The 19822-nt window shown below is 41.6% G+C and overlaps 1 protein-coding gene across 15 annotated transcripts in view; it reads right to left on the bottom strand.

Annotated features, from left to right (window-relative positions):
* Positions 1-19822, bottom strand: part of LOC117515402 (AP-3 complex subunit beta-2) — a 207692-nt gene that overhangs the window by 41556 nt on the left and 146314 nt on the right. For 3 of the 15 annotated variants that reach the window (XM_034175956.1, XM_034175947.1, XM_034175951.1), the window contains exons 16-19: positions 18805-18991; positions 15514-15644; positions 5031-5090; positions 2168-2282 (exon numbers count right to left, since the gene is read on the bottom strand). In XM_034175956.1, the coding sequence (XP_034031847.1) occupies positions 2168-2282; positions 5031-5090; positions 15514-15644; positions 18805-18991 (493 nt within the window). Of the gene's footprint in view, positions 1-2167; positions 2283-3720; positions 3760-5030; positions 5091-15513; positions 15645-18804; positions 18992-19822 lie in introns of all 15 variants that reach the window. The other 12 variants (XM_034175957.1, XM_034175961.1, XM_034175948.1 and 9 more) reach the window with 5 other exon arrangements.

Raw genomic sequence — 19822 nt, 5'->3', positions numbered from 1 at the left:
AACAGTTGATAGATGTAGTTTATAACTTGAAAATGGGACCGATGCTAACGCGTTAGCATGTCTGGCATTTTCAATGTTAAAGTTAGCATTAAGCTGAGCCATTGTCAAGCCCATGGAAATATAGACCTGGAATGGACGTGCACGCCTCAATCTATTAGTGTCACTCAGGACAGGAAGGCACCATTACTAAGGGTGGAGATGTGCCGATCATCAATAATAAACTGACCACTTTTTTTACAGAAGCGTCGCTATTTCTTAACGGATGTTAATAAATGTAGGCTTGTTTTAAAGCCCTTTGAAAGCTCTTTCCAATGAATGTGTGGGTGAAAAAAAAACTTTTATGTAAAATGCAGAAATATGGGGAAATTAAGAGAAATTGCACTGCTTTTCTCGCTCTATTGTCGCTATTTGTTAACAGATTTTAATAAAAGTAGGCTCGTTTTAAAGCCCCTTAATTGCGCTTTCTAATGAACCCATACATGTCTGGGTAGAAAAAAAATTGTTTTATGTAAAGTGTGGAAATTTGGGGAAAAATATGGCATTCTGTTCATCTACTGTGATTGTTTTTTTTTTCCTGTCATCATAATTCTCGATGGATTTTTTATAAATGAGGCTTTGTAAGTTGTATTCATGCTGATTAAAAGCTCTAACGAACCCATCCATGCCTGAATAAACAATCCTTATGTATTAAAATCTAAATCTGAAGTATGCCTTGCCATTGTGCTCATTTACCTTGCTGCTTTTTCCACTGTAATATTACTACTAGTCTTTTAATGACAACAACATATATATGATTTTTACTAAGATTTTATTACAAGTAGATATAAAGCCATTCAGAATTTATGACTTTTGACCCTCAGTCAGGGTAAAAAGTACCTCCTCCATCCCCTCCAACCACAGTTAAAATTTAAATGCCGCCTGTGACCACCATGTACATATCATATTAAACAACACTGCAAGTATATATATAGACATAAATATATTTAACCATTTTTGTTTCCGTATTTGTATGCATGTGAATGTCGCTTAATGAAAAGAACTTATGGCGTTGAGTTATAGTCTCAGTATATCGATATTAAATTGTGATATAACTTTAAAATAGACATTTGTTTTACATAACTACGTTAAGGCTCTTGTACAGTTCATTTTAGTATTCGAGAATTTGTTTTTGTAGTTGGTGCAGTTGATGGTGAAGCACTGGCTGCCTTTTTCCCCTCATTTCGCTTCTGTTTAACAGGTGCCTTAACTGGCTCAAGGCGCTCTCTCCACCCTTAGTAATGGCCGCCGTGTGGCATGCTGGTAGTCACGTGACGTCCATTCCAGGTTTCTATTTCCATGGTCAAGCCTCCCTCCCTAGCGCGCAAAGGATTCTGGGATACTCTAAAACCGACAATATAAACACAAAACAAAGTGATCTTGGAGAGACCAGCCACTGACATCACAGTGCAGCTGTACTCTGATTGGATGTCACGCCCGCCACTCAAAAACAAAACTGAACAAATTGAAACAGAATGTGACTTTTTAACCTCTTAAAACACCTCTTACTCAATACTCAAGATTAGCCATCTTTGAACTTGTCCAAGGTCTGTGTCCCAAGATTGTTTCCTGTAAATCTGAAGACTGTGGCAGTAATAGGACTGGACTTATGCTGAGCACAGACAGGTGGACAGACGGATGCAAAACCTTGGCAATACCTGACGGCCATATTTGATGACCTCGGGTAAAAATGCAGACATTCGCTGAAACTATAAATGCCACATTTTGAGCTTTCCATCACTCTGGTAGAAGTTCATCTTGGCCTCATCAGTCCATGAAACTTTGTGCCAGAACAGCTCTGAGAGTCTTTGCATCTTCTGGTACAGCCTGTATATTCCTGGCAACTACAGCTGCCAGTTGTTTGGTCCCCCAACCCCCTAAAATGATGTAATTGATTTTTTGTTTTGTTTTTTTCACAGTATACAACATTATACCATGACAGAGGATTAATGGTGTCGTGCTGAATCATGGTGGTTCATGGTTCAATTGTGATGAATCATGAAGGTCATGTTGCTGTGCACAGAACGGTCAGGATTTGGTCAAGATTCACCAAAACTATGATGTGGTGTATTTGTGGATTAGCGTGGGAATGAAGTTTGGATGCGACAGACTCAGAAGCCCGCTGAGTTACCGCTGTCAGCCGACTCCGTTGGCCCGGACTCGCCCTCTGAGTCAGAGTAAAACGGCTTCTCCACTTTCTTTTCCTTCCTCTTCTCACGGCTGCTGCACTTGGTCCACTCAGGCACCTGGCAGAGGAAGCAGGGTTCAAACAGTAAGCTGCCAGGTCACAAGAAGAAGAAGAAACCCAACCCTGAGACAGAAAAAGAGACGTGGACAGATTACGGTTGTACGGCCATGAATGGCTGTACCTGGGCGTGAAGCAGCCAAATGAAGCCAGCCAGCCCTGCTGAAGACACGCTTATGGATCTGACGTTCAGAGAACAAACTCATAACATCTCCAGATGACAGACACTAATGCTTGTATTACTTTTTTTTTCTTTTTACTTTACAGTTAGCACCAGGTGATGCCTTCATGACCAGTTACACCCCAGACAGCAAATAGATCCGGGCCGGATGTAGTCCAACATCTGGTACCAATCCTGAAAACAGATCCGGTCCAGACAGTTTTTGCACCCTGGCCCAGATCCGGCACGGCTCCGCTTTACAGTTCTGGAACAGATCCGGACCAGTTCTGAACTGGATCCACAAAACACCAACCGTTTACAAACCATATCTGGCACAGATCTGGGGCAGATGTGGACTGCATCACAGCACCGTGGCAGGAACAAGTTTTACGTGGGTAAGTTCTGTGGATCCGAGGAAACTGATTTGTATCTATAACACACAGATCAGTGACCCTGGACTTATAAAACTTGTAAAGAAACAAACCGCTTTACAATAAGCATTTAAAAAAGCCTCAGTGACGATCACGATTACAGAGTACAGAGTTTATAACCGCTAATGGATAGTTTCTGCCGAGTGCAGATAAAATTGCTTATCGTTATGCCCCATGTTCCTGCCACAGTGCTGTGATGCGGACCACATCTGTCCCAGATCCGTGCCAGATATGGTCTGTAAACGGTTGGTGTTTTGCGGATCCAGTTCAGATCTGGTCTGGATCTGTTCCAGAACTGTAAAGCGGAGCCGTGCCGGATCTGCGCCAGGCTGCAAAAACTGTCTGGACCGGATCTGTTTTCAGGATTGGTACCAGATGTTGGACTACAGCCCGGATGTATTTGCTGTCTGGGACATTTCTTTTCTTTTCTTTTTTTTAAACACAGGGAGCAGATCCATTAAGAGAAGTGATGTATTTGAGGAGTGGCAACTGTCCTCTCACATTTAAATAATTAAAAAAAAATAATAAATAAATATCTAGGTTGACCTTTCAGTGACCAAACTCATTGCTGTCAGTCAATGAGTGAGGTCATTTCCAAATCAATAAAAAACAGACAAACAAACAAAAATGTAATGCCTTTCACTGTGTCAGAGGACTGTACACCTCACAAAAAGAATCACTTCTTTAATGGTGCAGACTGAGGAAGGGGGCGCTGTGTTTCAGGTAGCTTTGGCTGAGCTAAGCACAGGACAGCAGCTACGGTAGGCGGGAAGGGCTTAAAAACGAAGCATTTGGGTTTTGGCGCTATGCGGGTGTAGGCTCAAGAAGATGGGCTCTATCCGACTCACACTCGTTAGTGTTGTGACTCTTTCAAGCAGCGTAAAAACCTAGCAGACGTAGACAAGAAAAAAGATCGGGATGGGGGTGAGATGAGTTACAAGTTTTAGAAAAGCTCAGGAGAGTTCAAAGAAACCAGAGCAGGAAGGTTTGTGGGCTGTGTCACAACAGAATCCCCCCCCCCCCAAATCTGACTCAGTCTAATGAAGTTACAATTTTCCACCATAATTAGTAATTAGCAACTTAATAAAGATATCAAAACAAATCATAGATATTGATCTGGTGTCCATAATTAACACTCCAATATAACTACTGTACATAAATACGGCAGAAACAATCAACAGACACTACTTACTGGTATTTCAGATTTTTATCAGTAATACATCAGCATGAATGATGTCAATGTGGAATATATGGAGGTGAAAAGATGACATATGAGAGCTACCAATGGATGTTCCATGCAAAACTCTGTGACACACACCCAGTGAGCACAGGTACGTAGAGGCGCCGTGAGCATCTGGGAGATATCTGCTCAGTCGCTGATTCACCAGATAACACCACTGGCTTCACCTCGAGTCCCCTGAGAGAATTTTCCTGTTGCCCAGAACAAACTGAAAATTACATGGCTCAGTGCCAAGCTGGGCTTGGTGTGAGAGCTGCTAAAAAGTGTTAAAATGTGAGCGGGATCTGTATCATATCTTATTACATCCATTATAAGTTTATTTTAAAAGTGGAAATTTTGGAAAGGATGATAATTTGCAATTTTGCAAAGAAAATTACTTTTGTGTAGTAGCCACGAGGCTATTTACTAGTGTTGTCTGAATCTGTAAGTGTTGTGGCCATCGTTCTGTTATCTATTTTTATGAGACTGTATTGCTGGACAAGAGTTAATATATTGGCAATAATTACAGTTGAGCTCAAAGGTTTACATACAGCAGGTACAGGGATGAGCATTTGCAACATTATTGTGTCTTTTCACCATTTTTAAACTTCTGAAGACTTATTATTTTATTTATTTATTTATTTGGTGTTAGCGTTGATGTTAGCATTAATGTGGGGAGAAAACAAGACAGACTATGAAGCAGGAGGATCTCTTTCAGAGCACCATGAGAGCTCCATGTTTACGTTAATGTTAAACTGCTCCCTCAGTCTTCCATTAGAACTGCTGTTAAGTGTCGAGAATTCTTCTGAGGTTAGGGCAGTGAACTGGTGTGATTCCCAGTGACACTGATCCTGTCATCTTCATCAGCACAACAGGAAAGAGATTACAAAAAAGAGAGAAGAAAGCAAACAGCACTGCACTCCCAAACAGAGGGGGCACCTCTCGCCTGTCTCCCAGTAAGCCGATCCGCCCCTCACTAGTGGTGACGACTTCCTCTGTCTGTGGAGATGCATAATGTGCAGAGGAGAAGCCGTGAGAGATGTCAAAGCTTTGGAGGATCTTCTGAAACTAGAGCTGCAGAGCTTCTTATAGGCCCCTGATTGTTTCCCTGTGTTCAGTATTTGTCAATAAATGCATGTGTAAAGTTGTGAACGTCACACACCATCAGCCACGGTCCACCTCTTTTTTTTCTTCTTCAGTGCTCTGAGCCCACAGCGTTTATGGCTTCACACACACGCTCCCACTAACTTTATTTCCGTTTCATGTTTATTCTATTTGACAGGGTACCAAATACGAGGTCTGTTAGAAAATTATCTGACCTTTTTATTTTTTGCAAAAACCATATGGATTTGAATCACGTGTGATTGGATCAGCCAAGCTTGAACCTTCGTGCGCATGTGTGAGTTTTCACGCCTGTCGGTTGCGTCATTCGCCTGTGATCAGGCTTTGTGTGAGCAGTGGTCCACCCCTCTCGTTGGATTTTTATTGCGAATAATGACTGAACAATTTGGAGCTTTGCTGCATCAAATTTTTCCAGAAACTGTGAGAGACCTCCAGGTGGACACCATTCGGAAAATTCAGATGGCTTTCAGGGACGATTTTATGGGGATTACACAGATTAAGGAGTGCTCCAGCCAGTTTAAAGACCGCCCACAGCGTCTGAGAGCGCGGTGCACTTCGAGCGCCTATCGACAGGCTGAAACCCCGCTGAAACAACCAGATCATTTCCAACGTGAAGGCTTTGTTGATCCGGGACGTCGTCTGACTTCCACAAAAATGGCAGAAGACATGGACATCAACACTTTTTCGGCACATTCCACTGTTACAGGAGTTTTTTCATGGAAAGAGAAGCGGAGGGATGCGCCTCCGTGCTGCTCATGGCACGGGACAAAAGCACCTCCGTGTTGGTCTCACAGGACGGCTTTCAGACAGCTTTCGGTGGCTTTTCAGTCGTGTGACTATCGGAGAAATTGTGCATGAGCTGGACATGCCAGAACATGTCCTGTGAGGCTTCATCACGGCGTTGCTTTGCGCCATGTGGCTCCACCGCGATGCGCGGAATTCCTCCGCACGTCTGTGTCAATGTGCCGAAAAAGTGCAGATGTCCACGTCTTCCGCAATTCCTGTGGAAGTCAGACGACGTCCCGGATCAACACAGCGTCCAGTGTGGAAATGAATGGCACATTTCACTGTTACAGGAGTTTTTGTCATGGAAAGAGGAGCGGAGAAATTCCGCGCGTCACGGTGGAGCCGCATGGTGCAAAGCAACGTCGTGATGAAGCCTCACAGGACATGTTCTGGCATATCCAGCTCATGCACAATTTCTCGGATAGTCACTGAAAGCCATCTGAAAGCCGTCCTGTGAGACCAACATGGAGGTGCTTTTGTCCCGCGCCATGAGTGGCATGGTGGCACATCCCTCCACTTCTCTTTCCATGAAAAAAACTCCTGTAACAGTGGAATGTGCCGAAAAAGTCTTGATGTCCATGTCTTCTGCCATTTTTGTGGAAGTCAGACGACGTCCCGGATCAACAAAGCCTTCACGTTGGAAACGATCTGGTTGTTTCAGCGGGGTGTCAGCCTGTCGATCGGCGCTCGGAGTGCGCCGCGCTCTCAGATGCTGTGGGCGGTCTTTAAACAGGCTGGAGCACTCCTTAATCTGTGTAATCCCCATAAAATCATCCCTGAAAGCCATCTGAATTTTCTGAATGGTGTCCACCTGGAGGTCTCTCACAGTTTCTGGAAAAATTTGATGCAGCCAAGCTACAAATCGTTCAGACATTTATTCGCAATAAAAATCCGACGAGAGGGGTGGACCACTGCTCACACAAAGCCTGCTCACAGGCGAATGACGCAACCAACAGGCGTGAAAAAACTCACGCATGCACACGAAGGTTCAAGCTTGACTGATGCAATCACACGTGATTCAAATCCATATGGTTTTTGCAAAAAATAAAAAGGTCGGATACTTTTCTAACAGACCTTGTATACTATCCCCGTGTGTCTCCACATAATTTCCAGTCACCTGTAACTCACACTCGGTATAATTTTATTCTGTGTTAATGTTGACTGATCTGACGTAGGGGAATTTCCAGCTCTAAGGGCCTATTTACATGAATGTGCATATATACATAGGGGCGTGGAAAGGCAGGAGTTTGGTATGTCAGCATGTGCACTCAATTCCATGTTGATTGGGATGTACAAACATAATGTGGTTGGATCCATGTGTATGCACACTTTGATACATCTGGATATTTTTGTGAGTACAACAGTTTCTGGGTTTTAGCATACAGCATATTTCAGTAGGAAATCCATGCAAGTCTTTGTACATGAGACCCCTGATCTCTATACTCTGGAGATACTGAGAGTGGAGTAGTCGCTGAATTTTGTTATTTTTGGCTTTCAGTTTCTATACAAATAGCAATTCGTATCAGTAATATATAACATTCAGAGGAACATGCATGGATGCATGTAACATACTGAAAAACAAGCAAGCTCTTTTATCAATTTATGTAATATATACTCAACAAAAATATAAACGCAACACTTTTGGTTTTGCTCCCATTTTGTATGAGATGAACTCAAAGATCTAAAACTTTTTCCACATACACAATATCACCATTTCCCTCAAATATTGTTCACAAACCAGTCTAAATCTGTGATAGTGAGCACTTCTCCTTTGCTGAGATAATCCATCCGACCTCACAGGTGTGCCGTACCAAAATGCTGATTAGACACCATGATTAGTGCACAGGTGTGCCTTAGACTGCCCACAATAAAAGGCCACTCTGAAAGGTGCAGTTTTGTTTTATTGGGGGGGGATACCAGTCAGTATCTGGTGTGACCACCATTTGCCTCATGCAGTGCAACACATCTCCTTCGCATCATCCGTGAAGAGAACACCTCGCCAACGTGCCAAACGGCAGCGAATGTGAGCATTTGCCCACTCAAATCGGTTACGACGACGAACTGAAGTCAGGTTGAGACCCCGATGAGGACGACGAGCATGCAGATGAGCTTCCCTGAGACGGTTTCTGACAGTTTGTGCAGACATTCTTTGGTTATGCAAACCGATTGTTTCAGCAGCTGTCCGAGTGGCTGGTCTCAGACGATCTTGGAGGTGAACATGCTGGATGTGGAGGTCCTGGGCTGGTGTGGTTACACGTGGTCTGCGGTTGTGAGGCTGGTTGGATGTAGTGCCAAATTCTCTGAAACGCCTTTGGAGACGGCTTATGGTAGAGAAATGAACATTCAATACATGAGCAACAGCTCTGGTTGACATTCCTGCTGTCAGCATGCCAATTGCACGCTCCCTCAAATCTTGCGACATCTGTGGCATTGTGCTGTGTGATAAAACTGCATCTTTCAGAGTGGCCTTTTATTGTGGGCAGTCTAAGGCACACTTGTGCACTAATCATGGTGTCTAATCAGCATCTTGATATGGCACACCTGTGAGGTGGGATGGATTATCTCAGCAAAGGAGAAGTGCTCACTATCACAGATTTAGACTGGTTTGTGAACAATATTTGAGAGAAATGGTGATATTGTATATGTGGAAAAAGTTTTAGATCTTTGAGTTCATCTCATACAAAATGGGAGCAAAACCAAAAGTGTTGCGTTTATATTTTTGTTGAGTTACAAACAAACAAATGAAAAAAAATCCTTAAATTAGTTGGTACTTGGGTCCTGTAGTTCTGCTGTTGAAAGGTACACGGGTCAGCTGAAAAGTTCTGCCTCCAACACAATTATTTCACTAACAAGTAAGATATCAAAGTGAAACTAAGTTACGAGAATAATCCTTTACTTTCACTACACCAAATGGTTTTTGCTTGCAATTTCAGGCATGTACAATCACCTTTGACATAACAAGTGCACAGCACTCTGCAAGAAATGGTGATATACATGGACATGCAATTGACACAATGTGCTGTTACTGGACATTCACTGACAAATGTGCATTTCTATGGTAACACCTCTGTGGATGCCAGTACAGTCAGGAGGCGGGCAAGGAGTCTGAAGCGTGAAAATCCAGCCAGGACAAGTCTGTATGGCCAAGCCTATAGTGGGCACCCCATAACAACCACACATGCACAGCATCAAGTGCAGGTGCAATGGCATACACCTCACAGAATTTTGAAAATACGACAACACTGTCAAACCCCGACCAATACTGTGCAAAAGCTGCACATACTCTAGAAGAGGGTTCCTCCTATAAAAAAAGCAATTCTCCAGCATGACAACGCTCGTCCACACACAAGTCAACAAACACAGGATGAATTGCAGCTGGTCAACTTTTATGAGATCCTATCACACCTGCTGTACAGTCTGCATCTCGCACCCTCCAACGTATTCCTTTTCCCAAGCTGAATGAACGGACGAAGGCTCACAATTACTCTGATGCAGACGTACAAGCAGCTGTGCGAAAAGACACTCGATTTTTTCACTGACAGGATGCAACATCTTGTCCACCGCTGGCATGATTGTGTGGACAGAGAAGATGACTCATGGAAAATTAGTAACACTGCCTGATAGAGAAAATTCCAAGCGTTAAGCAGACACGTGGTTCATGTGAGTATCTTGATTGTTATTGGAATGATCGCACAGGAGCCTTTTTAGCTGACCCTTCTATTTGCAAAACCAATCAGGACTTGATTTCCATCCACTTATTACAGAGGTGTCAAAGTGGCAGCCAGGGGGCTGGATACAGCCCACAACATCAAAGAATATGGCCCACAGCACACCATATCATTAAGTAAGAAATCCAGTGTAAATGCTAATATTAACTGTGGATTGTACATTTAAACCTCAGAAGTTCAAAGCACTCACCAGTAAATTCTACAAATGTGGATTATTTTTAAGAAAAAGTGATACTGTCAGCAGTGTCACTTATTTCAAGCATTTGATTGTCTCAAGCTGCTGTCAGCACAAAATGCAGTTTCTCATACAACTCTTCAAAGTATGATTTATCAAACAAGACTCAAAAGGGAATATACCGAATCATGGTCAAATATATAATGTAAATCATATGGAGTTTTTGTGCTTTTCTAGAGGAAATACAGGCAAATTATGCTGCTACTTTGCACCTGCATTTTCACAAAATACAGTTGTATGTAAAGGTTTGGGCACCCCTGATGATTTCCATGAATTTCCTTTATAAATCATTGGTTGTTTGGATCAGCAATTTCATTTAAATATATCACATAGCAGACATATATGTATATGGTGCTACACTTGTGGCCTCAACTTGATATTTGTATCACAAATATATGACAAGTCAGGACAGGTTATGGAACATTGAACACCGAGTTAAAATGACGTCAACAAAAACAGATACAACAGTAGAATCAAATCTTGAGATCACCCCTACAACTGAAATCACAAGATATTCCTAATGCCGACAGAGTGACATTCAAGTTTTGATTAATATCATTTAGAGCACTGTGCTTTTTTATGAACAAATGGCACATGGAATGGAAGGGATGGAGAGAAAATAACCAATGATGAGTTGAATTAAATTGTTTTATGGTAAAGGTCCATTTCATTTTGATACCTGAGACAGTTGACAGAGAATCGACAAACCTTGTGCAGTTAGACTTATTTCATATATTTTATATTAACATGTCATAATAGTGAAGGCAGCAATAAAGTTGTTACTTTGACAACAAAGGTGGAAGTGACTACATTAGACACAAATCATTGCAGCATGTACATTTGGTGGTGATCCCTAAAACTGGCACTCGTGAACTTGGTCTCTGTGGGGAGGAGGAGGGGGGGTGCACAACATCAGAGGTCTCTGTTCAGAAAAGTGTGATTCTAGGAATAGCTAAGATACTACACAGAACCACCCTCAAACATTCAGGCCTCTGGTAGAGGACCCAGGCTTCAGGAACACAGACATACCTGGGGGGTGGGTGTTGAGAGGGATAAGCATTAATTAGTTCACAAGTACTGTTTAGTTCATGGGCACATGTGTTTACTGTGTGTTATACATGTCACACATGCAGTGACAACACACACACACATATATATATATAGTGTTTGGAGTGGTGTGGACCCAGCTACCTGCAGCTCAATGTATCTAAGACAAAACAGCTGGTGGTGGACTTCAGAAGACGGAAGACCCGTCCAAACCCAGTTACTATCAATGGAACAGTGGACTACTACAAGTACCTGGGTGTCCACATGGACAACAAACTGGACTGGACTGTAAACACAGATGCTTTGTATAAGAAAGGTCATATACGTATGTATTCACAGCCTTTGCTCAGTACAGCCTCAAGTCTTCTTGAATATGATGCCACAAGCTTGGCACACCTATCTTTGGGCAGTTTTGTCCATTCCTCTTTGCAGCACCTCTCAAGCGCCATCAGGTTGGATGGGGAGTGTCAGTGCACAGCCATTTTCAGATCTCTCCAGAGATGCTCAATTGGATTCAGTTCAGGGCTCTGGTTGGGCTACTCAAGGACATTCACAGAGTTGTCCTGAAGCCACTTCTTTGACATGTTGACTGTGTGCTTAGGGTCATTGTCCTGTTGAAAGATGAACCATCGTCCCAGTCTGAGGTCAAGAGCAGGTTTTCATCCAGGATGTGTCTGTACATTGCTGCATTCATCTTTCCCTCAATCCTGACTAGTCTCCCAGTTCCTGCCATTGAAAAACACCCCCACAGCATGATGCTGCCACCACGCTTCACTGTAGGGATGGTGCCTGATTTCCTCCCAACATGACGCCTGGCATTCACACCAAAGAGTTCAATCTTTGCCTCATCAGACCAGAGAATTTTGTTTCTCGTGGTCTGAGAGTCCTTCAGGTGCCTTTTGGCAAACTCCAGACAGGCTGCACCTTTTACTAAGGAGTGGCTTCCGTCTGGCCACTCTACCATACAGGCCTGATGGGTGGATTGTTGCAGAGCTGGTTGTCCTTCTGGAAGGTTCTCCTCTCTCAACAGAGGAATGCTGGAGCATTCATGGTGACCATCGGGTTCTTGGTCACCTCTCAAACTAAGGCCCTTCTCCCCCGATCACTCAGTTTAGACGGGTGGCCAGCTCTCGGAAGGTCTTCCAGATACGGATGATGGAGGCCACTGTGCTCACTGGGACCTTCAAAGCAGTAGAAATGTTTCTGTACTCTTCCCCAGATTTGTGCCTCGAGGCAATCTATCTTGGAGGTCTACAGACAATTCCTTTGACTTCATGCTTGGTTTGTGCTCTGACATGAACTGTCAACTGTGGGACCGTATATGTAGGTGTGTGTCTTTACAAATCATGTCCAATCAACGTTTACCCCAGGTGGACTCCAATTAAGCTGACGAAACATCAAGGAAAAACAGTGGAAACAGGATGCACATGAGCTTCATGACAAAGGCTGTGAATACTTATGTACACGTGTTTTTATATATATATATATATATATATATATATATATATATATATATATATATATATATATACACACACACACACACAGGGTTGGGAGGGTTACTTTAAAAATTATTCCGATAGTTACTAGTTACCTGTTGAAAAATGTAGTCAGTAACGTAATCCAAGTACCATAATATTAAAGTAATGTAATTTGATTACTTTCAATTACTTCTGGATTACTCCAATATCAAATATACTAATACAGACAAAAGAAACTAAATATAAATAGTCTTGACCACATAGTACAGTTTATTAAGCAAAAATAAAACTTTTTACATGGCATGCTCTGTTTTACTTCACATTAAGAGCGCCACAATATTGTTTTAAACACACCCAGTGTTCACCTGCTAAATTTTCAACAAAAAATGCCAAACAAATGAAGGATAATGAAAACTCAGGTGGTGTGCGGATGAATTTGTCATTAAAAGTGGCTTGCAGAACAATATACAAAACAAAAAAAAGTCTACTACTTGTTCAGTAAACATAAAATTACCTTACTTTAGTCTTTCACACAGCATTCGCACCATGTTTAACATATCAGTCCACTTATTGAACTTTCAAAATAAGAACAACAGCATAATGAAAACCATTAAGTAAATACTGTCAGTAAGGAGGCGTGGTCGCCATTTTAATTCCGGGCAAGTTAGTGATTTGCGTGTATAGAAGTTCAAGAAACAGGTGGAATATGTCGGAAAGCTGCACGTTGGCAAAGCCACAAATGAAGGAACAAGGGAGACAATATTTCCTTCCATAAGTAAGTGATTTTGGTTCTTCTTGTCACTTTATCTGTGATATTTGGATGATAAACAGCTGTATGTTTCCTGCCATACCTGTGTCGCCCGATGACACGGACCATTAACTCGTCACTTATGTCTAGTTGATATTTTCCACTGCTAGACCAATGTCTAGTTAAAATACTTGTCGCTAGTGATTAAATTGTTCGACAAGACTGGGGATTTTTTTTTTTTAATTTGCACCTATGAGATTATAATGACCCGCGCTGTGCTGCTCACAGTCACACCCACACATAGAGATGTGTACCCACATCACTGACTTCATGAATGAAACTCGGTCAATAAAGGATAATTGTGTAAATATATATAAATAAATGTGTTGTAATGGTTTTAGGAGCCGCGCTGCGTTGAACAGCAGCTGCTGCAGCAGGACGCCTCAGCTCAGCAGCTTGAACAGCGCAGATCCGTGTAACTTTCAACACTAATATTTGGGAATGTGTGTGTGTGTGTGTGTGTGTATGTGTCAGAGTAAGTTTAATACTTTCCTGACATAATTTAATGTCATTTAATTTTACTGGCTCGATATCCAGGTCAAAATGGCATTTTAACACGTATTTTGCGAGCATTTTTCTGAGTGTGTTCAGTCGCGGATCTCTATTGAAAATGCATTAACATCCGGGTACTTCATCAATATTTTGCCCGGTTACGAGGTATCATGTCGCTGTCTATGAAGGGACGTTTTCATTTCAAAGAAAAAAAAATTATATACAGATAATATCATAAAATGCATTAAAATTGTAATCCTGCGAACTAATCCCCATTTTTACTAAATATACCTGTAATCTGAATACGTCTTTTTTTCTGTAACTGTAACGGAATACAGTTACCTTTTTTGTATTCTAATTACGTAACGCCGTTACATATATATATATATATATACACACATATATATATATACACACATACATATACACACACACACACACACATAAATATATAAATTTGCCAAAAAGAAAACTTTTTATGTTGTCATTATGGGGTATTGTAATTAAGCTGACCACACAAAACATGAATTAACTTTGGTTCACACCATCTGCAATGAAGTACAAGTTAATGTTAGATTCACTGTGTTTTGGGAAATTTTTTTCCACCTTTTTCTGATTTGGTGTAGTATTATGGGAAATATGGCACGAGCCATATCGCAGTATTTTTGAACATTTTCGAATAGTTGCATGAACACGTGCAACCCCAATGCTGTAATCAGACATGCGATCAAGGCGGATTCATATCACATCATCATGTTGTGTACGGTCGGCTTTAGCTGCCATGCTCATTCTGGAGGAAAACAGATAAATAATGTTAACATTCAATAAAGGAAGTGCGTACCATCATAATTTTTCTAGAGACAGGACTCAGTGATAGTAAACTGAACTATTATGCACTCAAGTCATGGTAATTCAGTTGGCTATTTCTGCGACAGCAGAGTCTGTCAGGTCAATACTTTGCTGGGCCACTGGAGAGATGCTGCAATGAAATGTGGCTGTGTACTTGTCCCCCAAAAACTCTATATACTGTCTAACACAAAGAAGGAAATTTATCTATATAATTTTGCAGAGATAAAAGGCTCAGACTGATGTGACAAAAACAAATCTCTGTATCAAACATTGGTGGTGTCAGTATGTAGGATGGACTTGCACTAAAAAAAAAAAAAAAATCCATCTGGTCCAAACATATCTGGTGGTGTTTACACACACATTTCTGTCAATAATAGTATATGGTGAAAATTTTGGTTGTGTTCCCAATCCGTTCCCTCTGGTATCACATGTGCTATTGGCTCAAACCACTGTGATGAATCACAAGGACAGGGCGAGTGAGCTGCTATGAAACAGATGCAAGTGCAGCAGAGAGGCAATTCATCAGTAATGTGGATTCTAAATAAATGTTTTCTGGTTCAGTTAAAATTACACATTTGACTCATTCTTCTCTACTCAGGGGATTTGTTTAAATTTTTTTATTAAACGTGGGAGTGGCTGGAGGCCAAACAAGATGCATATTACTGACAAACGTCTATGTTAGTGAGCAGTAAAGTGAATGAAAAATGGTTTGTGAAAAATTAGTTATATTGGAGTCGGTGTTATGTTGGATGTGAGGCCCTGGCTTATTTGGCAGACCCCTCTGAGGCACTGCCCTGGTGCAGGAGCAACCCTCATTCCCCTGCACATTTTGGGCCCCTGTGTCTCTGTATGTTACTGTTGCCACTGCACGCACAGACTCCTTCACCTCCACGTTGCGCACGGAGGGGTCTGGGGCGGCTTCAGGCCAGTCAGGCAATTCCTGGTAGCCCCCGGCCTTTGCATTCAGCAGGTGGGACAATGAACCCAACTGAAAGTGGTCTCGATCTGCAAAAACAAAACAAAAATATAAAATGTGCACATCAGTGCTCAAGTGGAAAATAGTGCCATAAAATCCCAGCTGTCCCCATTATTCCTTTTTGTAATAATTGTGAGTAAGAGCTATACAGAGTAAAATCAAAGATCAGCCTTTGTTTGGGTGTAAATGTTGTTACACTGTTGTGGAATTCATATGGAGGTAAACCCTTTTTCCAGTTCATAACTAGTTTGGCACAAAGCAGAGTGCTGACACAAGGAATTTTCTATGATGCGCCTTAGTTGTTATATGTGTGCAACTGCAAGGCAGTTCTGGATAAAGTATATGCAAAGATAAGTCATGCATATTTCACCTACAACATCAAGGAAATAATATGATGTAATCAACAAAGAACTGACTGGACTACTAGGTAAGTGAAGATATGCACCAAGACATATGTGATATACAGAAGTCAAACTGACCATCCTTGACTGCATTGCGTAACTGCAAATCACCTGTTCTACATTATTATCACTTACTGAGGCGTTGCTGGGCTGGTAGCATAAATTTACATTTACGGTACCTGGTGATACCTGCTCACAGTAACAGGCGGGTATCCCAATACCTGCTTGCTGTGCATAAACTGATGACGTCACAGCATGCGCAACCCAAGAACTGTCTGCAGACGATAACATGAAAAGGTGAGAAGTGTGTGTTGGTCCCAATATAGATATTATGGATGATTTTTATCATGGACAGTATGACAATGAACAGCAGCCAAAGCAGCCAGCTTGATGAGGAAGCCCTGGCTAATTTGGAGAGCAGCGCGGTACCAGCCAACACAACAAAAGTTAAAGTGAGCCAGCTTTTTATGTACGCGTTTGCTGGGTGTCGTGCGTTTTGAAATGACATTAAATATTGTTAATGTGATTCCACGTGTTGTGTATCTCAGTAAGTGATAATAATGCAAACAACATGCAGTTGTCGTGCGGTATGCATTTTCAGAGTCCCTCCGTCCAAGCCCAGTCGCCCAAAATGACTGATATTCTAACTCGTGTGAATATTGGTCATTTTGGGCAAACTGGGCATGGATGGAGGGACTCTAAAAATGCATGCCGCCCTCCAAAAGCATGTTATTGTATTAATAAGTACAACCAGTGGCTTGTGGTCAGAGAAGAAGCATTCCAGAGTTCCATCTTGAATCTGTGCTGTACTTGTTCTCACATAGATATGATCTATGGTATGATGAGGTAATTTCAGAATACAGCCACCAACTCATGAAACTGGCAGTGTCTAGATTTGTGAATCAAGGGCCATACCTCTGTCAAAATATGTCAATCTTGTACAAGTTACAATATGCATATTACAAACAATATCAATATTGAATGATATGACAAGGACAAGTACCAGGTTTCATGAAATTACTCCTAAAAATGTGAGAGGAGTTGATTTCACCATGCAGGTGTCGCCGACCGAACTCTCCCCTCTAAAACTGGTCCGCCCTACCTTCACTGCGCATGAGTCTGACTCTCTAAACCCAAAGCAATCAAAGGGAATAATGTGATTATTAACCATCAGATGACAAAGTAAAACCTCTCAAATCATTCTAAAGTCAGTGTTAAGCAGAAATGAGGTGGTGAATCGCTGCTGACACTCTGAAATGACGTAGGCTCAGCACCAGTACGTCAGACTCAGACGTGCTGCTGTGGCGCTCTGATCGCTCCCCCATCTTTTATTATGAAATAAAGCTGAATTTATGTGGAAATGATTGTTGTACAAAAGCTTCAGATATTTGTCGTTGAGATAGATGATGACTGGAGTGCAGTTTGAAGCAGAAACGAAGTGATAATTGGTGAATCACTGTTGACGATCCGAAATGACACATGCGCAGTGAAGGAGGGTGGACCGATTTACATCTGTTCAGTCACCAACACGGGTACCCACTCAAGAAATTGACAGAGTCTAGATATGTTAATCAAGGGCCACAACTCTGGTAAAATGGGCCCAACTCAAAAGATATGATAATATGCGTATTACCAACCTATAACAAGAACGTTTCATGAAATTCCTCCTACAAATGTGAGAGGAGTTGATTTCAGAGCACTTATATCTTTTTTGGGACGGACAGACAGACAAGTGCCCACTCAAAAATTGGGTGGTCTGTACATCAGGTCCTACATTGTTTAGCACGCAAATACCATACAAGCTAATATTCTTAACTGTCTTTTTCTTTCTGTCTTTTTATGTCAAATACAAATGTTTCATGTATAGCAAAAACAAGAGTCATCAGGAGATGACATATCCCCCCGGTCCCCACAAATCAGGCAAAGCGTCAGGTGATCACCTAAGTACGCCCTCATGCTAAATATAAATGAAAATGGTCAACTGGTTCTTGAAATATCGCATTAACAAGGGTGGCAATGACAGTATCTTGAATATTTTCGTGTGACCTTGAAATTGACCCCAAGGTCACCATAATTGACTAGTGTCGCGGGAGTACCCAAAGACACTCTTGTGTTAAATATGAATGAAACTGGCCAACTGGTTCTTGACATATCGCGTTAAAAATCGAAAACAGACGGACATGTTAATCGCCATATCGCTAAATGCATTGACTTAGCAGCTCCAGTACGTCCAGAGTGGACTGTGTGTAACTAAAGACCGTTGCAGTGGAAGGCATCTTAATGACGCACGCATTACATTCGAACAATAGAGATGCCTGCTTAATTTAATTCTGCACTTTAACTGATCAATCACAACTTCTTAATCTTGCATTTCAACAGATGATCACCAACTGAAAGCAGTGAACACATCATGGTATGAATATTTTGGCTGCTCCTGTTTTGGCTTGGGGTCACTGCAGGGGATCCAGTATGGAGCTACATGTTGATATGGCACAAGTTTTATGCCGGATGTCATTCCTGGCACAACTCCAGATGTACAAACACAATGGGGTAGGGGTGGGCTTTGAACTTCAGACCTTCTTTCTGTGAGGCTAGTACTACCACGGTGCAATGGTACTGCTCACATCATATTTTGAAACGTGAGCATTAACGCTCACTGAAAATAAAGTTCGGTGTACATGCATATATTTTATTTCAGATTTCTTGCTTGTCATAAGAAACAATAGATTAGTGCTGGATTAGAATGCTGAACTGTAATTCAGCTAAGTTATGACAGAGAGTTGTCTACCTTTAAATGGAGACTCGAGGACTGGTGCAGGTTTGAGAGCGAGGAACAGTTTCTTAGCGTACTTGCTGAGGGCGCCGCTCTTTTCAGTGGGCACGATGAGCTGGCGAATGAAGCGTGCCCGGTCACGGATGTCATAATTCTGGTCATATTTGGCCAAGTTGAGAACATACTGTGTTAAAAGTTTTGTCTGCCAAGGAGAAGGACAACATCAAAAAAGTAAAACATTTTCAAAGAACAACGTCTGGTATCACTACAACATAAGAGCAGGTGTTGACATTCCAAGTACGTGCTGAAGACAAGCATTACATGGTTGCAAAAACAGACTTTTAGGACTACATCTGTCGGGAAAAAAAATACTGCTATTGTAAAGAAAAAAAAAATAAAATTACAATACAATACCCCCCGCTGGGTAATGCTGATTTGGTACAAGTGCTTGCTACATTCTGATAACATTTGTTTTGTCAACACACATCAGCAATTTGCACTTCCATCAAAAATAGTAAAATGAGCTAATTTTAGTAAAGAATTTCTTTCATAAATCAAGAGAAACCTTTCTTGCTAATGAAACACAGGATAAAATATAAATATATTACTTTTCAAAGTTAACCTGTTGATTCAGACTCTGCACTAAAAAATATAAATGAAAAGAAATTTTCTATGATGCGCCTTAAGTCACACAATACGATGATATGCGTATTACCAATCTATAACAAGGACTTGTGCCACGTTTCATAAAATTCCTCCCAAAACTGCGAGAAGAGTTCATTTCAGAATGCAGGCACCCACTCATGAAACTGACGGAGTCTAGATTTGTTAATCAAGGGCCATAAATCTGGTAAAATGGACCCAACCCGAATGATATGATAATAAGCATATTAGCAACATATAACAAGGACTTGTACCATGTTTCACTAAATTCCTCCAATACGTGTGAGAGGAGTTGATTTCAGAGTGCTTAGCCACTGAATGTAAAGTAAGTCCCTTCGGCTGCTCCCTTGTTTGCACTCGGGTCGCCACA

This window comes from Thalassophryne amazonica, chromosome 8 (assembly GCF_902500255.1).
Source record: "Thalassophryne amazonica chromosome 8, fThaAma1.1, whole genome shotgun sequence".
In the NCBI taxonomy this organism is placed as follows: domain Eukaryota; kingdom Metazoa; phylum Chordata; class Actinopteri; order Batrachoidiformes; family Batrachoididae; genus Thalassophryne; species Thalassophryne amazonica.
Note: the sequence above shows the minus strand (reverse complement) of the source record. Positions and strands in the feature narration are given on the sequence as shown.